General features: G+C 56.2%; 3 protein-coding genes across 10 annotated transcripts in view; all 3 read left to right on the forward strand.

Moving 5' to 3' along the window:
* Positions 1-5057: 5057 nt before the first annotated feature.
* On the forward strand, positions 5058-14549 carry GMIP (GEM interacting protein). Of its 5 annotated transcripts, none has more exons than XM_020910506.2 (21): positions 5058-5185; positions 6139-6223; positions 6717-6792; positions 6905-6962; positions 7212-7337; positions 7430-7494; positions 7604-7711; positions 8147-8227; positions 8312-8482; positions 8573-8710; positions 8983-9170; positions 9416-9522; positions 9593-9682; positions 10010-10087; positions 10160-10314; positions 10531-10719; positions 10816-10953; positions 11056-11252; positions 11582-11969; positions 13575-13641; positions 13774-14549. In XM_020910506.2, exons 1-21 carry the CDS (start codon positions 5167-5169, stop codon positions 14145-14147), a joined length of 2898 nt encoding a protein of 965 aa, XP_020766165.2. In that variant the 5' UTR covers positions 5058-5166; the 3' UTR covers positions 14148-14549. The 5 variants fall into 5 exon arrangements, with proteins under 5 accessions (XP_020766165.2, XP_020766166.2, XP_070317229.1 ...); XM_020910507.2 differs by having other exon boundaries at positions 9596-9682; XM_070461128.1 differs by having other exon boundaries at positions 5085-5185; positions 5475-6223; positions 6577-6792.
* A 1096-nt stretch (positions 14550-15645) lies between these two features.
* On the forward strand, positions 15646-18991 carry LPAR2 (lysophosphatidic acid receptor 2). Of its 2 annotated transcripts, none has more exons than XM_020910505.2 (3): positions 15646-15844; positions 16518-17259; positions 18099-18991. In XM_020910505.2, exons 2-3 carry the CDS (start codon positions 16527-16529, stop codon positions 18410-18412), a joined length of 1047 nt encoding a protein of 348 aa, XP_020766164.1. In that variant the 5' UTR covers positions 15646-15844; positions 16518-16526; the 3' UTR covers positions 18413-18991. The 2 variants fall into 2 exon arrangements, with proteins under 2 accessions (XP_020766164.1, XP_070317255.1); XM_070461154.1 differs by having other exon boundaries at positions 15668-15812.
* An 81-nt stretch (positions 18992-19072) lies between these two features.
* The window catches only part of PBX4 (PBX homeobox 4), a 53515-nt gene continuing 50352 nt past the window's right edge, over positions 19073-22235 (forward strand). The window contains exon 1 of one of the 3 annotated variants that reach the window (XM_070461141.1): positions 19073-20892. Coding sequence is in view for 2 of the 3 variants with exons in the window: in XM_070461130.1 (XP_070317231.1) it covers positions 22001-22152 (152 nt within the window). In the remaining variant the exon portion in view is untranslated. Of the gene's footprint in view, positions 20893-21928; positions 22153-22235 lie in introns of those variants that run through there. The other 2 variants (XM_070461130.1, XM_020910513.2) reach the window with 2 other exon arrangements.

The following is a 22235-nucleotide window of genomic DNA, read 5'->3' on the forward strand; positions in this document are numbered from 1 at the left end:
CTGTCCTTCCAGAAGGCGTTCACGCGCTGCCGTTCAGGAACTGTGGGCTTGGTAGCATGAGAGCTGAGAGCCGCAGTCAGATTTCTTACCTTTTCAACAGCCAAAATAAACTAGCAAAAGCCTTTTATTCCCCGTCAGAAATTCCAGTGTTGGGTGTGGGTGCATTTGATAACTCTTGACAAGCTGCATGTGACAGCATCAGGCCATGGAACCCGAGCCCAGGCTTCCGGACAGCTTCCTTCCTCTCCCCGCCTCAGTGAGGAACTCTACCCTGTTCTACCCCTGCCTCATGGTCATCCTCAGCAACCCACCCAACAGGCTTCTCCATCAGAGGGAGCGTGGCCCACAGCCCACCGAGAGCCCTGGAAGCCAGAGCAAGGAAGGGGCTGGGACCGGCTGTGAGCATCACATGGGCCCTGGACACTGGCCAGGGTTTCCAGAGGGGAAGAGGTGCCTGCTGTTTCTCTGCCCATCTCCCAGTCTATGGCGTCGCAGAGCCGGACACCAGTTAGCGAGTGAACTACAACGGAGGTGCCAGGCCCCATCCAGCAGGGGATCCCTGAGGCCATTTGAGGCACTCAAATGGGGAGGGGAGCATTCTGGACAGGGGAGTTTGCTGGGCACGGTTCTCGATGGGCTCAGAGCAAGGCTCCTTGTACCCTCCGTGCATGAGAGTCCGAGGGGTGCTCTGACTGCCTGAGAATGGGCCCTCAGCCCTGATGCAGCCTCCCGGGGGTTCCCAGCAGGTTAGGGCAGAGGTCTCCAGGCCCTGGGCCTCAGGAACCGGCTGCTCAGCAGGGAGTGAGCGGCAGGTGGGCAAGCGAAGCTTCATCTGTGTTTACAGCCGCTCCGCATCTCTTGCATTACCACCTAAGCTCCTCCTGTCAGATCAGTGGCAGCGTTAGATTCTCAGAGCATCATGAGCCGCGCATGCAAGGATTCAAACCTAGATCCCTAGGTTGCGTGCTCCTTACAGGAATCTCATACCTGGTGGTCTGAGGTGGAGCTGAGGCGGCGATGCTAGCACAGGAAGCAGCTGCAGATCCAGGCTGTCAGAATCCGACACTTTGTTTTAGTCCATGTGTGGCCTGCCCATTTTATTTACCACTACTTCCGTCCACGCCTCTTTCCCAAACTGCCCACTTGTCTCGGTTACAGTTTTGATAAGCCCTCAAGCTGACCCTAGCCAAAATGTGTAAAAACAAATGTCGCTGGAGGGCTTCTTTGTAAGGGAGGAAAGACCCAGCGGTGAGACAGCAGAAGACTCCAAGACTGCCCCCCCTCCCCCCCAAAAAAAATGCATTTGAAAGAAAATACCAAGAGTTCTAGTTTGGAAAGATACCCTGAAGAAGGAAATGGCAACCCACTCCAGTATTCTTACCTGGGAAATCCCATGGACAGAGGAGCCTGGTGGGCTACAGTCCATGGGGTCACAAAAGAGTCAGACACACCTTAGCAACTAAACAGCAACCAAGAGTCCTAGCATAGTTAAGTTATGGGTTTATTATATCAGGTGGTTCACACTCTCTAAAACTGTGTTGTATAATACGGGCAACTGGCTATCCAACAAAGCCATGGAGCCTTCAAAACTGCTTTGCCACATGGAGACCAAGGATCCTGCATTAAAAGACAAGCCTTTGGAGTTTTTCAAAAGAAAAAAAAGTGAACTGAAGCAATTATTGAAGGCCACCACTTCTTAAATGTGTCTGAACGGCAAACCTCATTCTTAGTGGCTAACCCTCTTGCTAAAGCTAAGCCCTTTACTGTTGGTGAAGAGTTGATCCTGCTGCTGAGGACATTTGTCATGAACTTTTAGGAGAGGCTGCAGTTCAAAAGGTGGCATGTGTTCCTTTTTTGGCTAGTGCCATAACTAGAGGATACCATAATTAAGCTTCCCTGGCGGCTCAGACAGTAAAGAATCCACCTGCAATGCAGGAGACCCAGGTTCCATCCCTGGGACAAGGAGATCCCTGCAGAAGGGAATGAATGGCAACCCACTCCAGGATTCTTGCCTGGAGAATTCCATGGACAGAGGAGCCTGGCAGACTACAGTCCATGGGTTCATAAAGAGTCAGACACGACTGACTGGCTCTTTCACTTTTCACTTTCATAACTAACTGATGAAATAGAGAATGTTGAGCCGCAATTGTTAGGGTTAACAAATCCACATGGTACGCAATCCAGGTTGACTAATCTACCAGTGTGACAAGGCATCAATGTTTGTTCTTGTGCCTTTTATTTTGCATGAGAACGTGTTACCTGCACTTTCGTTGCCAACCAGCACCCCAAGTCTCTGAGTGATTATGTACCAGGTTACTGTGTCGGCATGTGCATGGACTGAAGGGCTGCCATGTCCAAAAGGCTTTCTGGTTTCACTGCTTGGGTCAAAGAGGTCACTTCTGAGTGAGAGTCTACACGCTGTGTCATCCATAAAGAAATGATGCTAGCCGAAAAATGTCACCTGAACTTAACATTTTGTATGATATGATTAAAATTATCAATCACATTAAAGTCCATGCCCTTAGCTCACATCTGTTCGAGCAACTCTATGAAGAGAGAGACAGCACAAGCCTCTCTTACACAGACGTGAGATGCTTTCTGATGGCAGATCACTGAGACTTGCCTGGTTGTGCCATGGATAGGAACCCACCTAATGCAGGGGACATGGGTTCGATCCCTAGTCCAGGAAGACTCCACGTGCCAAGGAGCAACTGAGCACATGCACCACAATTAAACTGAGACCTCAGCTGCAACTGCTGTAAGCCGCGCGCCTAGAGCCTGTGCTCCGCAATGAGAAGCCCGCACACTGCAGTCAAGCAGTCCCTGCTCGCCGCCACAAGAGAAAGCCCGCACAAAGCAACCAAGACCCAACACAGCCAAAAATAATAAATAAAAATAAAGTATGTAAAAGGAGATCCATAGCCAGAGTTTTTGAGTTATGAGAGCCACTCTAGAGATTTCTTTTAGAAGAACAGTCACCACTGGAAGCATGTTTCAGTGGCAGAATGGGTTGCAAAATTTGCTTATTTGTGTGACATCTTTAACCTGCTCAGCGAACTCAATCTGTCACTTTAGGGGCAAACAACTGTGTTCAGGTCAGCAGATAAAGCGGCTGCATTCAAACCCACACCAGAATTATGGGGGCAACGAGTGAACACTGGGGATTTCTGACATGTTTCAAACGTTAGCAGAGATTTTGAAAGGGACTGAGCCAGGGCCTACTTTCTCCCAGCTGATGAATGATCACCTTGCAGCTTTCAAGAGTTTGAGCAATACTTCCCAACCACAGAAGACCCCCAAATTGGGAAGGAATGGATCCTCAACCCATTTGTGAAAAAGCCAGGTGAACTGACTTTGTCAAATAGAATTTGACTTTTCTAATGCTAGAAAAGGATTAACTGCTTGAGATCAAAAATGACGGTGGCCTTAAAAGTATGTTTGAGATAATTTCAAATTTCTGTATGTTCTGGATGGACTTTCCTGGTGGCTCAGATGGTAAAGAATCTGATCCCTGGATCAGGAAGACCCCCTGGAGAAAGGAATGGCAATCCACTCCAGTATTCTTGCCTGGAAATTCCATGGACTGAGGAGCCTGGTGCACTAGTCCATGAGGTCGCAAAGAGTCAGACACAACTGAGCAACTAACACTTGCAGGCATGGTGGCGCTGGTAGTAAAGAACCTGCCTCCAATGCAGCAGACATAAGAGGCATCAGTTCCATCTCTGGGTCAGGAAGATCCTCTGGAGGAGGGCTTGGCAACCCACTCCAGTCTTCTTGCCTGGAGGATCCCATGGACAAAGGAGCCTGGTGGTCTATAGTCCATAAGGTCCGACACAACTGAAATGACTTAGCACACACACGTGTTCTAGATTAAAGTCAAAGCAGAATATCCTGCGATTGCCACAAAAGCACTGAAAAACCTGCTTCCATTTCCATTTCCGTTCTATCTCATCTTTGTGAAGCAGGGTTTTCTGCAGTGACAGCAACCAAATGAGATTCCAGAGTAGACTGGACATAAGCAACACACTTCAGGTGTCAGTATCTCCCATCACCCCCGGATGGGACCATGCAGTTGCAGGAAAACAAGCTCGGGGCTCCCATTGATTTGCATCATGATGAGTTGTATAATTATTTCATTATGTATCACAATGTAATAATGAAATAAAGTGCTCAATAAATGTAATGCTCTCCAATCATCCTGAAACCATACCCCTGCTCCAGCCCCCCCAATTCATGGAAAAATCGTCTTCCAGAAAACCGGTCCCTCAACCGGTCCCAACCTGTCCCCCAAAATTCAGTCGCTCAAGTTGTGTCCAACTCGGTTTGTGACCCCATGGGCTGCAGCACACCAGGCTTCCCTGTCCATCACCAACTCCCGGAGCTTGCTCAGACTCATGTCCCTCAAGTCAGTGATGCCATCCAACCATCTCATCCTCTGTCGTCCCCTTCACCTCTCACCTTCAATCTTTCCGAGCAACAGGGTCTTTTCCAGTGAATCAGTTCTTCGCATCAGGTGGCCAAAGTATTGGGGTTTCAGCATCAGTCCTTCCAATGAATATTCAGGACTGATTTCCTTTAGGATCGACTGGTTTGATCTCCTCGCAGTCCAAGGGACTCTCCAGAGTCTTCAGCACCACGGTTTTAAAAGCATCAGTTCGTTATTCAGCTTTCGGGGACTTCAAATTCAACCGGAATGGGGCAGAACATCAGACCACCACCAGGGGGCTCTCATTGCCCCAGCCAGTTTAGGATGGGTTCAGAGTTCCAAGAGACTTATGGGCAGGGGTGTCCCTGGGTCGTAGAACGGGAAACATTTGGGACAGGCTCCTCTGGCCAGGCAGACTGTGTGGGCTCACTGTAAGGGGAGTATGCTAAGGTTAGGGGGCCCACAAAGATCTGGGAAGAGGAAACCCTGGCCGGGATGGTGTTTCGGCCGGTCACTCAGGAGGTCCTGAGTGCACCCCCCGGCCACTCCGGCAGGGGGCGTGGTCTGTGTCTTCGCCTGGAGGGTGTGGCCTACCAGCAGGGGCGTGGCTGGGGGCGGGGCCTTCTGAGGCGGGGCCGCGCGGAACCCCGGCAGCGGCGGCGGAGGCAGGAAACCGGGGCTGGGCCCCGGCGGCGCCGGCGCGCGATTCCTTCCTAGCCGAGCGACCCTAGGGCCGGAGCATGGACTCAACGGAGCCGGGTAGGCGGTCCGGGACTCGTGATCCTCGAGGGGCCTCTCCCGACCGTATCCTACTTCCTGAATCAGTGAGGGTCCCCGCCTGTTCCTACCTGTCCAGAGAGCTGGGAGAGGATTTCCTGAATGGGGAGGACCCGGGAATCCTCCACTGTGGGGACTCCCAAGCTGAGAGGGGGCCCGGGACACCAGCCCCTGACCCCCTCCCCCTTAGGAGTTCACCCGGATGTCTGGGGGAGGGGGCCCAGGAAGGGGAAGTGGCCGCTTCTGCTTCTGATATCTGTGATGGGGGCAGGGTGTCACGACTGCTGATGGAGAGGGCACCGCGGCAGGATCCCCACCCGGCCACTCCATTGCCCAGGGAGGGGAACATGCTGATCTGCGCCCCCTAGAAGGGGGTGCCTGCAGCAGAAACGTGGCGAGGTCCGACTTTGTTTCCGCCAGTCTTTGTGTCTCTGATTTGCATATTGAGTGTCATTTGGTCTTTACGCCGCTCCGGGTTTCAATCTGCCCGTCTGTGTTTCTGCCGCAGGCCCTGTGCTGGTCTATCCCACGTGTATTTCCATCTGTCTGGCCTGAGGTCCATGTGGTTCCATTGTCAAGCTGTCTCTGTCCCTGGAGACAGTGTGGCTGTATCTAGGACATCTGTTTTGTCACTTTGCTTCTAGGCCCATGCATGTGTGGGTGTCTCTGCTTCTCCAAGCAGCGGTCTCTGTGCTGGGTTGTGCCTGAGTTCATCTGCCTGTCCTGAGTCAGGTCCCACCCAAGCCCACACTCCCGCCATCCCAGCTCAAACACCCTGCACTCCCCATGAGACCAGAACTCTCTCTCTCTTTCTCTTTCCCTCCATCCCCCCACCTCACCCCCACTCACCATCCTCACCCTCCAAACAACCTGCCAAGGTGTGGTGGGTGGAGAGAGGCTTCTGTTCGCCCATGTGTGATACTCCCTTCTCCAAGGGTTACCCCCGGCTCCTGAGAGCAGGAAGAGGTACAGTGACATCTTCCGGAGCCTGGACAACCTCGAAATCTCCCTGGGGAGCGTGTGAGTCTGAGCCTGAGTCACCCCAAATCCTGCCAGGATCCCTAAATCCCTGGCCGTTTAGATGCCCAAAGCCCCTTTAGGACCCTGCAACTTCTGGAGGCACTGACCTAATAACGCAAGAAGCCTAAGCGAGGGCACTCAACACACCTGAATATCCCCAAATTCAACCCCCTAAATCCACCGGCAACCCCTAGCGTGATCCTAGGGGCCCCACGTATCCTTCTTGTGACCCTTGTGATCCCTTAAAACATTGGAGAACTTTATAATCCTGCTCTAAACCCCAGAGTTACCCAGTATCCTTCAAATTCTATCTTAAATTTCTTTAAAAAAGCAGCTCACTTCCCTCCCTAAAGTCCTATCCCTCAGGACCCCCAGATACGACAGATGTCACAGAGGTGATATCTAGGACCATCCCCAAACTACCCTGGGGTCCCCAGACCCTAGGTGGGACAGACTCGGTGGAGGGTGGCATCCTGATTCCCTGACCTCCCAGGACTCTTGAGATGCTGGCTGGAGACACTGTGATTTCAGGAGACCCGGAACCTGACAAGAACCCCACAGCCACTCTGGTGAGAGACGGGACCCAGGGGACAGGGAGAAGGGGGCCTCAGAGGAGAGGCTGAGGAAGGTGCAGGCACTTGCACTGCATGTTCCTGAATGCTGTCTCCCCCCACCCCTCAGGCCAGTGAGACCAGCCATTGGAGTGGCCCCTCCCCAGAGGATCCTGCACCCCTTACAGGTAGGGGCTCTGGGGCCAGAAGCATGGGGGCAGAAACGAGTCCTCCATCACCAACAGCCTGTCCCGTGCTCAGGGACGTGGCAGTGCCCCCAACAGATGCGCACCCGTGTCCCCAGGGAGCCCCAGTCTCAGTGGAGAATCAATGTAAGGTCGCAACCTAGATAAGGAGAAGCCATAGGATGTAAACAGGGTTCACTGGTCTGGTCTGAGGGCTCAGGGAAGTTTCAGAGGTCCACCCATCTGCCCCAGGGGAGGAGCTGGACTTGCAGCTCATCAGAACCAAGGGTGGCGTGGATGCAGCTCTGGATTACGCCAAGACCTGGAGCCGCTACGTCAAGGAGCTGCTCGCCTGGACCGAGAAGAGAGCCAGTTATGGTGAGGGCTCCTCAGGCCCTGCCCTGGGCCCTGCCCTGGGCCCTGCAGTGCTCACACCCTGCCTGACTCACACCCCTGCCATCTACCCCCAGAGCTGGAGTTTGCCAAAAACATCATGAAGATTGCCGAGGCTGGCAAGGTGTCAATCCAGCAGCAGGTAGCCCTGAGCAGAACTGGCCCCAGAGCCCAACCCCTTCAGAATCCCAGCTGGACGCCCCCTAGATCCTCAGCATCCTCTAACACCAGCTGCCTCTCCCCGCCCGCAGAGCCACATGTCACTGCAGTATATCTACCTCCTGTTTCTGGAGCACGACCTCAGCCTAGGAAGCCTGGCCATGGAGACACTGACCCAGCAGAAAAGAGATTACTACCAGGTGAGGGGGCCCTTCATGCATTATTTCTCTACAAGCATCTGGGAAGGCATCATTACCATCAGCACCATTTGCTGATGAGGAAGCAGAGACCAGGGATGCTGCACAACTTGCCCAAGGTTACCCAGCAGAGATTCAAACCAGGCTTCCTGTGCGATTGCAAAACTGTGCTTTTGTTTGTCTGCGGGCCATGGGGTAAGATGCCCAGTGTACTAAGGAAGAGAGCCTTGGCATCCCCAGCTCCAGACCCAAAGGATGGAGGTGACCACCGAGACTCTGCGGAGAGGCCACCGGGGTGGGGCAGGGCAAATCTGGGGGAGAAGACCCAGGAGAGAGTGCTGATGGAGAAAAGGGTCCAGCGCGTGAAAGCCACGTGGCCCGGGTAAATGGGATGACCAAGCAACCCGGGCAGCGTTCCTCATTCCCCATCCTTCCCAGCCCTTGGCTGCCAAACGGACTGAGATTGAGAAGTGGCGGAAGGAGTTCAAGGAGCAGTGGATGAAAGAGCAGAAGCGAATGGTGAGGCCTAGGGTTGCAAGCTGGGAAAGCGGGCTGCGGGAGGAGATGAAGAAGCCTGAAGACCCGTCCCTCTTCCGCCCCTAGAACGAGGCGGTGCAGGCGCTGCGGCGGGCCCAACTCCACTACATGCAGCGCAGCGAGGAGCTGCGGGTGCGCTCCCAGGTGTCGCCCGAAGATCTGGCTCTCCAGGCCTCACCGGGCCCCAACAAACAGCAGGAACGGCGGCGACGCTCTCGAGAAGAGGCCCAGGCCAAGGTGGGGACTCCGCCCCGTGCCCCACTGCACTTCGGCACCCCCAGCCCCACGCATCTCTCCCATACACGCTCCCTGCCTCGGTTTCTCCAGGCGCAGGAGGCCGAAGCACTGTACCAGGCCTGCGTCAGAGAGGCCAACGCGCGGCAACAGGAACTGGAGGCCGCCAAGCAGCGGATCGTGTCCCACGTGCGCAAACTGGTGCTGCAGGGGGACGAAGTGCTGCGGCGGGTGAGACCCTGCCCGCCACGCTCATTAGCACCGCTGGGCCCCACCTGCCCCTAGACCGCCTCCGGGGCACCAGGACTCGCTCCGTCTCTCTGGACAGCCAGTTCCCGCCCCCAGACCCTGCCAGCACTTCCTTTCTCGGCCCCACTCAAGGGGTCCTGCCCCGAGGTTGACCCACCCGGGTTCTGATCACACCCCCTAGCCCAGCTGCAGGGGCAGGCCACGCCCCAGGCTCCGGGGCTCCGCCCCTCTCACACGCGGGCTCCGCCCCACAGGTGACCCTGGGATTGTTCGGGCTTCGAGGCGCTCAGGCAGAGCGTGGCCCCCGCGCCTTCTCCGCCCTGGCTGAGTGCTGTAAGCCCTTCGAGCCTGGCCAGCGATACCAAGAGTTCGTGAGGGCACTAGGGCCTTACCCCCCACCACCCCCGCCAGCCGCCTATTCTTTCCAGGAGTTCACGCACAGGTGGGTCCCCAGGAGCAGGGTCGGATGGGAAGCCAGGGAGACGCGGCACCAGGCATTTGGGTGGGGTTGTCCTAGTCGTGGGAGGGCTGGGAATTTGGGGTTACTGCACTGGGGGCCATGATGCCCATGGCCATAAGGGCTTGCAGACCCAAGTCCTTGAAGTTGGGTCTTAAAAGGGATGCCGGGGTGATGTCAATCCCAGGCCAGCTCCCTGATTATCAGAGCCCTCCAACCTCTCCTCTCAGTTCCCCTCTGGACACAAGAAAGAAGCTCTCTGGAGCACCCCCTCCACAGCTGGATGAGAGTGCAGCTGAGCCAGGCCCTTGGGAGGACACAGGCACAGGCTGGCAGGGTGAGTACAGTGAAAGGCAGGCAGGAGCGGTGCTGGGGAGGCCACGCCTGACCGACCTGTCCCTCCCTAGCAGCTCTGGGCCCCACTGTGGGCAGTGATGTGGACAGCGTGGGCGGCGGCAGCGAGTCTCGCTCCCAGGACTCTCCCACTTCCAGTCCAGGTGGGACCATCCTCCGGCCCCTGGCCAGGCTCTGACCCCCAAACTCAAACCCTCTTTCTTTGACCTCTGACCTTCCCTGCATCCCTGACCTATTTTCTCAACCTCTGACCCATTCTCTTGATCCAACTTGGAACCACCGCTACCCCCAGGTTACTGACCTATTCCTCAGCCCCTAACCCCTGACCTGTCTGACCCCCCTGACCTCTGACCCTTTCCCCAAGGGCATTCGTGGGTGCTTTGGGAAGGCTGAAGACCAGGAAGGTCTCCTTAGCCTTGGAGCCTCCCCCATGACCTCTGTGACCCTCAACCTCTATAACCTGACTCCAGGCTCTGGCACGAGGCGGCTGGTAAAAGTGTCATCCATAGGCACCGAGTCTTCAGATGACTTTGAGGAGCGAGACCCTGGTGAGGCTGGAAGCAGGTGGAGGTGGGCTGGGGATGGACTAGGCACTTCTGACCCTGTCTCCCTCCCCGCAGACCTGGGAGATGGGCTGGAGAACGGGCCAGGGACCCCCTTCAAGAAGTGGATACTGTCCAACGCGGCCCAGACCCACCGGTTGCGGCGGCTGCGGGGCCCAGCCAAGTGCCGAGAGTGTGAGGCTTTCATGGTCAGCGGGACAGAGTGCGAGGAGGTGCGGCCCGGGCTGGCGACCCCGTGACCTCTGCTGACCCCAGTGGCCTCTCTGGCCGCAGGCGTCTCCCTGACCTGAGGTTCCTAAGACCTTGCCGTGAGAGACCTGCCCTGCTCTGATGATCCCCTGGGAACCCCCTGCGCCCTGAGGGTCTCTCTGACCTTCTCTTCCCCCACGGCCCCTGATGACCTTCCTGACCCTGTGACCTTTCCTCAGTGCTTTCTGACCTGCCACAAGCGCTGCCTCGAGACTCTGCTGATCCTCTGTGGACATAAGCGGCTACCAGCCCGGACTCCCCTCTTTGGGGTCAACTTCCTGCAGCTGCCCAGGGACTTCCCAGAGGAGGTGCCTTTTGTGATCACCAGGTGCACGGCCGAGATAGAACAGCGTGCGCTGAATGTGCAGGTGCTGCCTTGACCTTTGACCACCCCCAGTAGTGACCCAGCCCTCTCAATGGCCAGACTGCAAGCCGGGTGTCCACTTCCCACCCCTGCCCTGCAGGGCATTTATCGGGTCAGCGGGTCCAGGGTCCGCGTGGAACGGCTGTGCCAGGCTTTTGAGAATGGCCGAGCATTGGTTGACCTGTCAGGGAACTCACCTCATGATGTCTCGAGCGTTCTCAAGCGATTCCTCCAGGAGGTGGGTGCTCAGTGGCTTGGGACTCATGGGCCAGATGGGCTCAGGCTGGGGACCCTCTGCAGCCCACCCACACCCATATCCCCCCTGCCATTCCACCCCCAGCTCACTGACCCCGTGGTCCCCTTCCACCTCTACGATGCCTTCATCTCTCTGGCTAAGACCCTGCATGCAGACCCTGTGCACGACCCTGGGACCCCCAGCCCCGGCCCTGAGGTTATCCGCTCGCTGAAGACCCTCTTGGCACAGCTGCCCGACTCTAACTACAACACCCTGCGGCACCTGGTGGCCCATCTCTTCAGGTGTGCACTGTCCTTGATCTTGACACGTGACTTCTGACCTCAGGCTCAGACTGTTGCGCCTTCCTTAGACATGGGCCCACTGACCCCTGACACTGACTCCTGACCTTCATATGTGTTTTCTGAGCTCTGAAACTTAATACATGACTCCTGACTTTGGATGCTGACCCTTGACCCCCACCTCCAGGCTTGTGGCTGCTGGTTGCAAACAGTGACCAGGACCTCTTACCCATGCCTTGAGCAAGTCACCACTAGCCTGGCTTGTAGGTCCTACCCAGTGACCAGTAATCAGACACTCTGTGCCCTGATCCTTCTGCTCCTGCTGTCCCCAGGGTGGCTGCACAGTATGAGGACAACAAGATGTCTGCCAACAACCTGGGCATTGTATTTGGGCCAACGCTGTTGCGGCTGCCCGATGGTCCAGGGCCAGCCGGTGCCGGACCTATCACCTGTCTGCTGGATTCCGCACACCAGGCTCAGCTCATCGAGTTCCTCATTGTGCACTATGAGCAGATCTTCGGGGCTGACGAGCTCCTCCTGGCCACTGAGCCCCTGCCCCGAGACCCCAGCCCACCCCCTGTGACCCTCCCAGCCAGCCTCCAGCCACCACACTTACAACTTGTCCTGGACCCCCTGCCCTTATCCCTCGCCTCAGACCAGGACCCAGACGCCATGCTCCTTAGTGCCCTGGAGAAGCATCCCGAGGCCACGATCCCAGAGGTAGGAACCTGCTGGGCCACAGACATGGGGAGAGCCTTCTCTCCATGTAATCCTCTCATTCTCTCTCCTGTCTTCCTTCCTTCCTTCCCCTTTAAAATTGTCTATTTCATTCCCTTCCTCCTTTATTATTGACCCTGCACTCATCCTGAAAGGAGAAGTAAGGAATGGAGAGGTGGGAAATAATGAAATAACAACAGGGTATAGCCTTGCAGAGATCCTAACATGAATACTATTGATTCCTTCAACAGAATATTTATTGAACACCTACTGTGTGCCAAGCATTGTTCTAGGCATTACATAAATATCAGTGAGCAAAATATTCAGACTCCACCCTCTTGATTGCCTACCTTCCGCTGCTGCTGCTGCTAAGTCGCTTTAGCCTACTTTCTAGTGAGGGAAAAACCAACAATAAACAAGATATATGATACAAAGTCATACAGAGTTATATAGGATGTTACAAGGTGATGACTATAAAGAGAAGAAAGGGTTGGGTAAAGTCAGAGACATCAAGGGCACCAAGGTGAGAGGTGGTGGGCAGTTTGTAACAGTAATAGGATGCTGTGGGTGGGTCCCCTGAAGAAGATGAGTTTGATCAAAAACTAGAAGGATGTAGCGGGGAGTGGGCCAGGTGGGGATCAGGGAAAGGGTGTTCCAGGCAAAGGGAACAGCCAGTACAAAAGCCCTGAGGTGGGACCATGCCTAATGTGTTCAGGGAACAGCCCTGTGCTGTAATGAATGAGTGAGGGGAAGGTGGTAGGAAGTGAGGCCAGAGAGGGGTGTGCAAGCCTCCACTGACTGCATACCTACAGTGCAGGTAGCTTACATAGCAATTGCCCTAAGAGGTACATACTGTTAGTGAAAACCATATATAGATGGGACTGTTAAGGGAGTCCTCTTGTCCCTCAGGTCCTGATATACTCACCATTCCTGAGAGCTTGGCTCTCCCCTGTAGCTGGGAAAGGGGCTGCTATTGAGGTGTGGGACTCAGAACTTCAGAAAGTGCTCAGGACACAGAGAGAGCATTCCAGCTGCTATTAGCATTTAGCTAAAGGACAAACTAAAAGGTACACAGATAAGCTAAAAAAGTAGGCCTGAAATTGCGGAAAGTATAGCAGGATGGAGATCAGTAGTTCACCCCTTCCTAATGGAGAGATGGCTGTCACTTTCCAGGCTGGTCTTCTGCTGCCTGCAATGTGGGAGACCTGGGTTTGATCCCTGGGTCGAGAAGATCCCCCAGAGAAGGGAATGGCAACCCACTCCGGTATTCTTGCCTGGAGAATCCTGTGGCCAGAGGAGCCCGGTGGGCTATAGTCCATGGGGTCACGAAGAGTCAGACATGACTGAGTGACTAACTACCAACAACCTCTGCTGAACAAAGGCATTCCCACCTTACAGAGCCCACAGTTGAGATTAATGGCACCTCTTCTCAGGAGGGCAAGCAGTACACTCTTAAGGCCATCATCTCTCCCCAAATAACAAAACTGCAAAGAGGAGTTTTGGCATGTTCAGGAGTCTCCAAGAACTAGGATTTTATTGCTGGTTCAAGAGTCTCCAAGAACTGGGATTTTATTGCTGGAGGTCTCACTCCTGGGTTTCTTCTTACAGATTTCAACTCTGCAGAGTGAGCAGGAAGAGGAAATAACCGAAAACATCAAAAATGAGGGAGGGGAAGGTGAGTGTGTTGGAGGTTAGCCCAGAGTTCTGGGGTTGCTCCTGCCCTGGGGTTGCTGGACTTAGTGATGACAATGGAGGGTGGCATCCAGAGGACTTTGGGGTGCTTAGCATTGACCACCCTATCCCACAGTGTCCAACCAAGGGCCTGAGGACTCACCCCTGGGGACACAGCCCCGTGGCCACTTCAGCCGCCAGCCAGTTAAGTATTCCCGGGGAGGTGTGCGGCCTGTCACCCACCAGCTGTCTGGCTTGGCCCTGGTGGCTTCCAAACTGTCCGAGGAGACCCCCATCACATCAGTGTCCCAAGGGAGCCTGCGGAGGCGAGGACCCAGCCCCGCCGCCAGCACCCGTGAAGACAGCCCTCTGCGCCGCACCCCGCTGCCCAAGCATTTTGAGATCACCCAGGAGACAGCCCGGCTACTCTCCAAGCTGCACAGTGAGTCTGTGCCCCAGGCCACCTGCTGCCCAGACCCCCAAACTGAGGAGGCCGAGGACCACTTCTGACTATTCCAGCGCTCTGATCAAGAAGGCCAGGACTGAGAAGATGGGCCCAGCTTCCCAGGAGTTAAATGTTGGGGTGTCTGGAGAGTTCCTATGAGGAAAGACTACATGGCCTAGCGGAGAACTAAAACCCTTTTGGCAGTACCAGGATACCCTCTACAAAACACAGGTCAATGTCAAGCATCAGGGCCACTCAGGTTCACAGGTTACTCAGGGTCAATATAGGTCATGGGATCCTTGAGACAGGGGTGCTTTTTGCTACTTTGGTTGTGGCCACTCCCCCATCTCTGTCTGCTTCCTTAGCTGATCCCAAATGACCAGATCTTGGAGGGTGTGGCAACCCAGACTCAGCATCCTGGTGGTGCCTGGGGTCTGGTGGCCTCTGAATAAACTGTGTCTTTTATATCCTTGAGTGTCTTTCTTTGCTGGGGAAGGGTGACAGAGGAGAGGTCAGTGAGGCAGCAGCCTTCCGCTTCATTTTCACCGACCACAGAAGCCAAAGACCTCTTATTTTCATCTCAGAACACCCCCGAGCACGTACAGGGGGTAGAGGCTGTGCCTGGACACCGGGCTGAGTCACACGGGCCGGCCCTCCCAGAGCTCCGCATGCGATGCGGTCCTGCGAAATCAAACACTTAAAACAAAGTGCAGATAACCGAGACAATAGGGCTGTGTGCTCTGGGACGTGGGAGTCCAGGGCTGCCACAGGCGTGGGCCGGGCAGGGAACAGCGCTGAGAAGGGAGGCATTCCGAGAAACCTGAGCGCGAGTGGACAGTCAGCTGGGGCCAGGCATGCGGTAGCTTTCGGCCGGCGAAGCCAAGGAGGGGCTGGGGTCCGGGCTGAGGAGCGGGGTCGGATCAGGGCGTGGCTTGGAACTCGGCGGCGGATTGGACGCGAGGGAGCGGGCGGGGGAGTGCCGGGGAGGGGGCGCGGACCGTGCGACCTCCCGGACCCTGGCCCGGGCGGCGCCAGGTCACGGTGGGAACTCTCGGCCAGCCCCGCGAAGGCCCACAATTGCAGGCGCGAGAGGTGTGCGGGGACAGGAGGTGGGGGTCCCGCGCCGGAAGTAGAGAGGGGCGGCCGAGGGGCCGCGAGGCGGAGAGGAAACGGGGAGCTGCGGTTCCGGACGCCCCTGTCCCCACCGCGGCTGCGGAAGCGAAGCTCCTCCAGGTGGCGGGGACCGGGCGGGGCTCGCCCAGGTGGTGGGGGCGGGACGCCGCGACGGGGGCGTGGCGGCAGGACCCCGCCTCCCGGCCTCCCGGCCTCCCCGGGCCGCTCCGGATCGGCGCTGCCAGACGCTCTTCTGCTCCCGCCGTGGTCGCCCGGCCGTGGGTCTCGGGCGCGGGGCCGCCCAGTCTGCGGCGTGACGGGCGACTCAGGTGAGGCCGGCATCGACGGGGGGTGGGTGGGCGCGGGCTCCGGGGAGGGCGCGGCACGTGCCCGCGGGGCCCGGGCGCCTCACCCTTCTCTCCTTCCTCCTTCTCCTCCCCCAGCCTGAGGGCCTGCCGCTGCCTTCCTGACAGCCCCTTTTGTCCCAGAGGCCGCCAGCGTCTTCACTCCCACCCGGAGCGGCCCGACGCACCGCCTGCTTCGGAAGCACGCGCGCGCAAAGCCAAGCCCGCCGCCCAACGAATGGAGCTGCCTCACTGTCCAATCTGATCGCCCAGGTCACCACACCCCAGCACCGACCTCCTGCCAGGTCCTAGCAGGGGCCCCACCCTGCAAACACGCCCGCTGGTCTCTGCTCCCTGCACTGACCCCAACACCAAACTGACCCTCCCTTGTCCTTTCACAGCTTACACCCCTTTGTCCTGCCCCAATCAATGCCCCCCCACCACCACCCAACACAAGTTGGTTACAGATTGGCCCCCGGTGGGCAAATGAGTTTTGTTTTGCTTTTTTCTGTGAAAAACAAAACCGCCCAGTCATTTGATTCAGGGGATATCTTTACAAGAGGCTTATTCGTAATTAAGCAACAGCTGCCCACCCCCCAACTCATGGAGCTTGCTTTTGCAGGTCAGCCCTGTCCCCACCAGTGCCACTTTGCCATGAGGCATCTTCCCTGGTGGTCAGACGTCTGGTAAAGAATCGGCCTGCAATGCAGGAGACCTGGGTTCCATCCCTGGGTTGGGAAGATCCCCTGCAGAAGGGAAAGGCTACCCACCTCCAGTAGTCTGGCCTGGAGAGTTCCGTGGACTATACAGTCCATGGAGTCTCAAAGAGTTGGACATGACTGAGCGACTTTCACTTTCACTTTCGTCTGTATTTGAGACACTTGCCCTTCCTGGCTTAACCCTCCCTCTGGCTGCTGCTCCCCTCTGTGTCCTTCCACCAAGGACTGCCGGTACTGACTTCTCCCTCTCCGCCCCCAGATTGTCACCATGGGCCAGTGCTACTACAATGAGACCATCGGCTTCTTCTACAACAACAGTGGCAAGGAGCTCAGCTCCCATTGGCGGCCCAAAGATCTGGTTGTGGTGGCGCTGGGCCTGACTGTCAGCGTGCTGGTTCTTCTGACCAACCTGCTGATCATCGCAGCCATCGCCTCCAATCGCCGCTTCCACCAACCCATTTACTACCTGCTTGGCAACCTGGCCGCAGCTGACCTCTTCGCCGGTGTGGCCTACCTCTTCCTCATGTTCCACACAGGCCCACGCACAGCTCGGCTGTCACTCCGGGGCTGGTTCGTGCGGCAGGGCCTGTTGGACACGAGCCTGACGGCCTCCGTGGCCACACTTCTGGCCATTGCCGTAGAGCGGCACTGCAGTGTGATGGCCGTGCAGCTGCACAGCCGCCTGCCCCCAGGCCGGGTCATCATGCTGATCGTGGTCGTGTGGGTGGCCGCGCTGGGGCTGGGGCTGCTGCCTGCCCACTTCTGGCACTGCCTCTGTGCCCTGGACCGCTGCTCCCGCATGGCCCCCCTGCTCAGCCGCTCCTACCTCACCGTCTGGGCGCTGTCCAGTCTCCTCGTCTTCCTGCTCATGGTGGCCGTCTACACCCGCATCTTCTTCTATGTGAGGCGGCGAGTGCAGCGCATGGCTGAGCATGTCAGCTGCTACCCCCGCTACCGTGAAACAACGCTGAACCTGGTCAAGACTGTTGTCATCATCCTAGGTGAGTGGTACCCTGCTTCCCGACTGCCAGTCTGATCGAGCGTGATGGGAGGGGACGACTTGAATGGGGAGTGTTCTCCAGGGAGGTGATACCTGAGATGAGACCAGGGAAGAGTTCCAAGCAGAGGGAACAGAAAGCAAGAGCTCAAAAAAAAAAAAAGCAAGAGCTCCTACAGGACCAGCCCAAAGAGAGAAGAAGGCCCCAGCCCAAAGAGAGAAGAAGGCCCATCTAGCTGTTCTGTGAGGAGAGGTCAGCACAGCCTTCAAGGGTACAGACAGGAGTCATAGCTTGTTCTGAGTTCCGTGGGAATTTAAGGGTTCTTAGCCAGGAGTAATGAGGTCAGTTCGGCTGTTAAATATAGAATGGTCTGGGTTGAGGACACACACCACCCCGAAGAAACAGGGCAACTCTTCCCAATCATTCCTTTTCCCCCACCAACTAACTGGCCAGTCCTACAGTGACCTCCTTTCCACCAAAGAATCTTCAATGTCCAGGGTCCTGTCCACTGTGTGCGTGCCTGCTCAGTCATGTCCGACTCTTTTCGACTCCATGGACTGTAGCCTGCCAGGCTCCACTGTCCATGGGAGTTTCCAGGCAAGAATATTGGAGCTGGTTGCCATTTCCTACTCCCACCTATCCACCGTGTACCAGTTAGGAAAGGCAGACAAATCAGAGAAAGGTTCCCCTTCTTAGCCGTTCTGCCCATCATGCTGCAAAGGCAGCAAGACAGGCAGCCCTTCCTTGCAAACTGCTCAGCTGTCGCCCAAGATCTAGAGATTCCCTCCAGCTTTGAGCGGTTGCAACAGCTGGCCCTGCTCACATCAGGCTCTGTCCCACAGGGGCATTTGTGGTCTGCTGGACGCCGGGCCAGGTGGTGCTGCTCCTGGATGGTCTGGGCTGCAAGTCCTGCAATGTCCTGGCAGTGGAGAAGTACTTCCTACTCTTAGCCGAGGCCAACTCGCTGGTCAATGCCGTGGTGTACTCGTGCCGTGATGCTGAGATGCGCCGCACCTTCCGCCGTCTTCTATGCTGTTGGTGCCTCCGCCCGTCTACCCACGAGTCTGTTCGCTACACAACCGCCACCCACATGGGCACCAGCACTCGCATCATGCTTCCTGAGAACGGCCATTCCCTGATGGACTCCACCCTTTAGCTAAGCTTGAACTTCAGCAGGGTACAGCAAATGCCACATCGCTGCCCCGGGCCACTGTGGATGCGCCTGGCTCTACCCCGTCTGCGGGCCAGACTTAAAGGCAGACCGTCAGTCTGACATGGCATGGACCACTGCCAGCCCTACCCAGGCACGCAGCTGTGTCTGTCTCTGAGCTTGTGGGATAGGGTCATCTATCCAACTAGGAGAGAGTTGAATGGGGTGCAAGAATCGGGCTCTGAAGGTTGGGGGGCTTTTTAACATTTTTTTTTTCTGCACATGCCTGGTAACCCCTGTGGACTGCTTTCTTGTCTGTGGTGGCATGGATGATAAAGATGAGAGAGATGAGGACTCTCGGGCCATGCAGCCCAGGGAAGCAGGGTAACACGGACAGACTATGGGTGCCTCGTCTGCCTGAGGCTGACTGTTTAGGGGCACAGACAGGAGTGCTGAGTGTGAGCTGGGAAAGGTCTATGACCCCTTGCAGCCTTCAGGGGTCTTGCCTGTCCCCATGAGAACTGAGGCGGTCTACAAGGAGGGCGTGATTTAAGGAGTAAACTTTTCTACTCTGAGATCTCCAAAGCCTCTTCTGTTATCAGCTTGGTCTGTCTGTCCCTGTGTCCCAGAATTGTCCACCTTGGCTCAGACTGAGCTGGGATCCTTCACCGTGGCATCTCCTCGGCCCTGTTCTCACCCCCCCCCTTGGTCTCTGTATGGCTTTTGTTCCATCTCTCATTTCCTTTTGTGCTCTGCCTCCTCCATCTGTTCCCCTGCCTTCATCTTGCCACCTGCCTCTCTGTTCCCAGCCTCTGGAGCCCAGAGTGGTTCCTGGCCTGTGTAAGCCTCCTGCTTGCCCTTTTGTCTGAGTCCAGGTTGTTAATAGTCAGGTGTGTCTATCCCATTGCCCACTCTATCACCTACCTATAATAGATGGGCTTGAGGTTGTGGGGTCCACGGATCAGCATGCAGGATTTTCAAGTTGCCATTTCTCAAGCTCCTCTGCTATGCCTGGCACACAGATATGTACTTTGTTCTTTGTGACCCCATGGACTGCAACACGTTAAGGCTTCCCTGTCCATCACCAACTCCCAGAGCTTGCTCAAACTCATGTCCATTGAATTGGTGATGCCATCCAACCATCTCATCCTCTGTCCCCCCTTCTCCTCCTGCCCTCTATTTCCCAGCATCAGGGTACTTTACATACATTAATCGCCACCTGCTTCTTGTGGCAAAGGTATTATATTTTTCATGTGAGGACAGTGGCCCTAAAAGACTGAGATTTGGTGCATGGTTACATAGCTTCAGAAGGACACAAAGGGGGCTAGAGAGGCCCCTGAAGAAAGGACTTCAGTTTTCCATAAAGTCCAGAATTAATCACAAGCTCAGCCCAGCTTTCCCCACTTCACCCTATGGTCTCAGATGTGCCAGACCCATGATGAACCCCTTCTCAGATGCTCATAGAGGCAATCTGCTAAGCACAGAGTGAACCAGGATCTAGATTCTCTGCTTCCACACCTAGCCAGAATTTGAACCCAGGCCTCCCATCAGAGACCAAATTCTTAAACTACTAACACATGCATTGCCAAAGAGCCAAAAACATGTAGGTCTTTCTACATTGCATGGGGCTGGGTTTCCCTTTGGGAAACTCTCCCAGCCCTACAACAGCTCTGTGAGGAGGCATGAATAAACTGGGATGCTAGGTATCCCATGGTCCAAGGTGGGAAGCGTGGTTCCTTGAGCCCTGAATTGCCAGAAGTGATGACCTTGGCCAGCATCTTCTACCACACAGATGAGTACACAGTCCTTGTCTCCATGGAGCTCCATGCCTGTTGGACAGGAGTATTTGTTTCAGATGCAGAGGCAGTCAATCAATTCCTGTGGGGTGGGAACCACCCCCCCCCCCCCCACAGTGGTCTCCAAAGGCAGCTCTGTTTCATGTGCTCTGAGCTGGCTGCTGTTGCATCAGCACCTTCCAGGTTCTAACCCACACAATTCTGGTCTCCTTTGGGATCTTTTGCCATCAGTTTTCCCCTCCCCCGTAGGTTCTCTCCTTTCTACCAGGTGACTTCAGGTTTTTTTTTTGTATCAGACGGTACTCAATACTGACCACTTTTCAGGTCTTTTGTGTGGTCACTGACCATGCTAGTCTGACATTTACATGGTCCCCACATGTTCTAGTACTTCCTGTTAACTGGGGCCATGTTGGGGTTTTCACATTAGATGGTGTTTGCATTTCCTCTCCAACAGCAGTGGGAAGAAGATTCTGAAATGTTCCCAGGAAGTTGAGGTTCCTTTCTGAGCCTGTGTCAGAAATCTGTCCCCAAAGCAAACAGGCTCTGGGAGGTTCCATGACTTTGGAGAAGTGATTTATGTCCAATAATAAATCCTTTTCTCTCACACAAGACTCCTCTGATGGTGGGAGTCCTAACAGCTGGAAACAAAGGCCTGTGAAGATTCACTCTGATTCGGGGATGCATCACAGGGTAGGTCCTCAGAAAGCATCCTTCCAGTGCTGGCAGAATGTTGTAGAGTGAAAGAATGAATAAACAAGCAAGGTCACTCTTAAGCTGAATCTTGAAAGGTGAACTGGATTCTGCAACTGAGAAAATCACTCAGTTTTAACTTCCCAGCCACCATCCCCTCATATTCCTGTGCCACCCATGAACACTAGAGGTGCAGCAGGGGGAGCCAGGAGGCTGGAAGCCCCGGTGACCTACCTGATGGGACGCTAGGCTGAGCTCACTGCGCAGGGGTCTGGGGCTCAGGGTTTCTGGAGATTGGGGGGGGGGTGGCGCGGGGGGTGTTGATGGGGTTCTGAAAGGCAAGGGAAGGTCTGAAAAGAAAGGGTGGCTTTAAGGAAGAGTGCAGTGTCTGAGAAGTTAGGATCTGAGGTGTGTAGTTTCCTGAGGGATGCTCTGAGACATGGGAGCCTATGAAATGGGGAGGGGGTGGGCTCTGGCTCTGAGGAGAAGTAAAGTGTCTCTGAGCAGGAGCGGTCGCTCTGAGGAAATGCGGAAGGCAGAGATGTGAGAGGTGGGAGTCTCCGAAGCAGAGCAAAACCGGCGTCGCCCTCTCCGGCTGGAAGAATGTGTGCTTAGTCGCTCAGTCCGATCCCATGGACTGTACCCCGCCAGGCTTCTCTGTCCAGGGGATTCTCCAGGCAAGAACACTGGAGTGGGTCGCCATTCCCTACTCCAGGGGATCTTCCCAACCCAGGGATCGAACCCAGGTCTTCCGCATTGCAGGCGGATTCTTCACAGTCTGGGCCGGCAGGGAAGAGGAAGGGGGTTAAAATTGAAAGCGCCGTTGCCTCAGCAACCTCCAAGAGTCCTAGGCGGTTGAGAGGGGCTGGTAGGGGGCATGTCTGTGGGCGGGGCCTGGCTGCTTGGGCGGCGGTGATTGGCTGGCGGAGATAGTAGGGCGTGTCCCTGGGCGGGGCGTCACCGCCTAGCTGGCGGCGGTTGGCCGTAGGCGGCGGCGAGGGGCGGGGCTCCGGGGTGCGCGCGCGGTGCGCACCGACGGCAGCAGTTGGCTACGACGTCCGCGCGAGCTCTGCAGGCTCGCCGGCTCCTGGTTGAGCACCCGCAGCTCATGGACGCTCCGCAGCGCCCGCCGCGTCCCGCGCCGCCACCGCCTGCCCCGCGCCGCTCGCCGACCGGGCCCCCACCGGGCTCCAGCACAGGCGACGTCCTGCAGCAGATCATGGCCATCACCGACCAGAGCCTGGACGAAGCGCAGGCCAGGTGCTGGCGCGGATTCGGTGGGGGGGCCTTCCAAAGTCGCTTCACTGAAGGGGGCGGGCTGAGGGGCCAGGACCGGGGCAGCT

The sequence above is a fragment of the Odocoileus virginianus genome, chromosome 3, assembly GCF_023699985.2.
Source record: "Odocoileus virginianus isolate 20LAN1187 ecotype Illinois chromosome 3, Ovbor_1.2, whole genome shotgun sequence".
Taxonomy (NCBI): domain Eukaryota; kingdom Metazoa; phylum Chordata; class Mammalia; order Artiodactyla; family Cervidae; genus Odocoileus; species Odocoileus virginianus.

Excerpts from the sequence above, each read along its gene's own strand:
- LPAR2 (XM_020910505.2), top strand. The coding sequence starts at position 16,527 with ATGGGCCAGTGCTACTACAATGAGACCATCGGCTTCTTCTACAACAAC. Across the intron at positions 17,260-18,098 it reads GACTGTTGTCATCATCCTAG|GGGCATTTGTGGTCTGCTGG; the intron begins GTGAGTGGTACC and ends TCTGTCCCACAG.
- GMIP (XM_020910506.2), top strand. Across the intron at positions 6,963-7,211 it reads GGATCCTGCACCCCTTACAG|GGGAGGAGCTGGACTTGCAG; the intron begins GTAGGGGCTCTG and ends CATCTGCCCCAG. Across the intron at positions 9,523-9,592 it reads CACAGGCACAGGCTGGCAGG|CAGCTCTGGGCCCCACTGTG; the intron begins GTGAGTACAGTG and ends GTCCCTCCCTAG.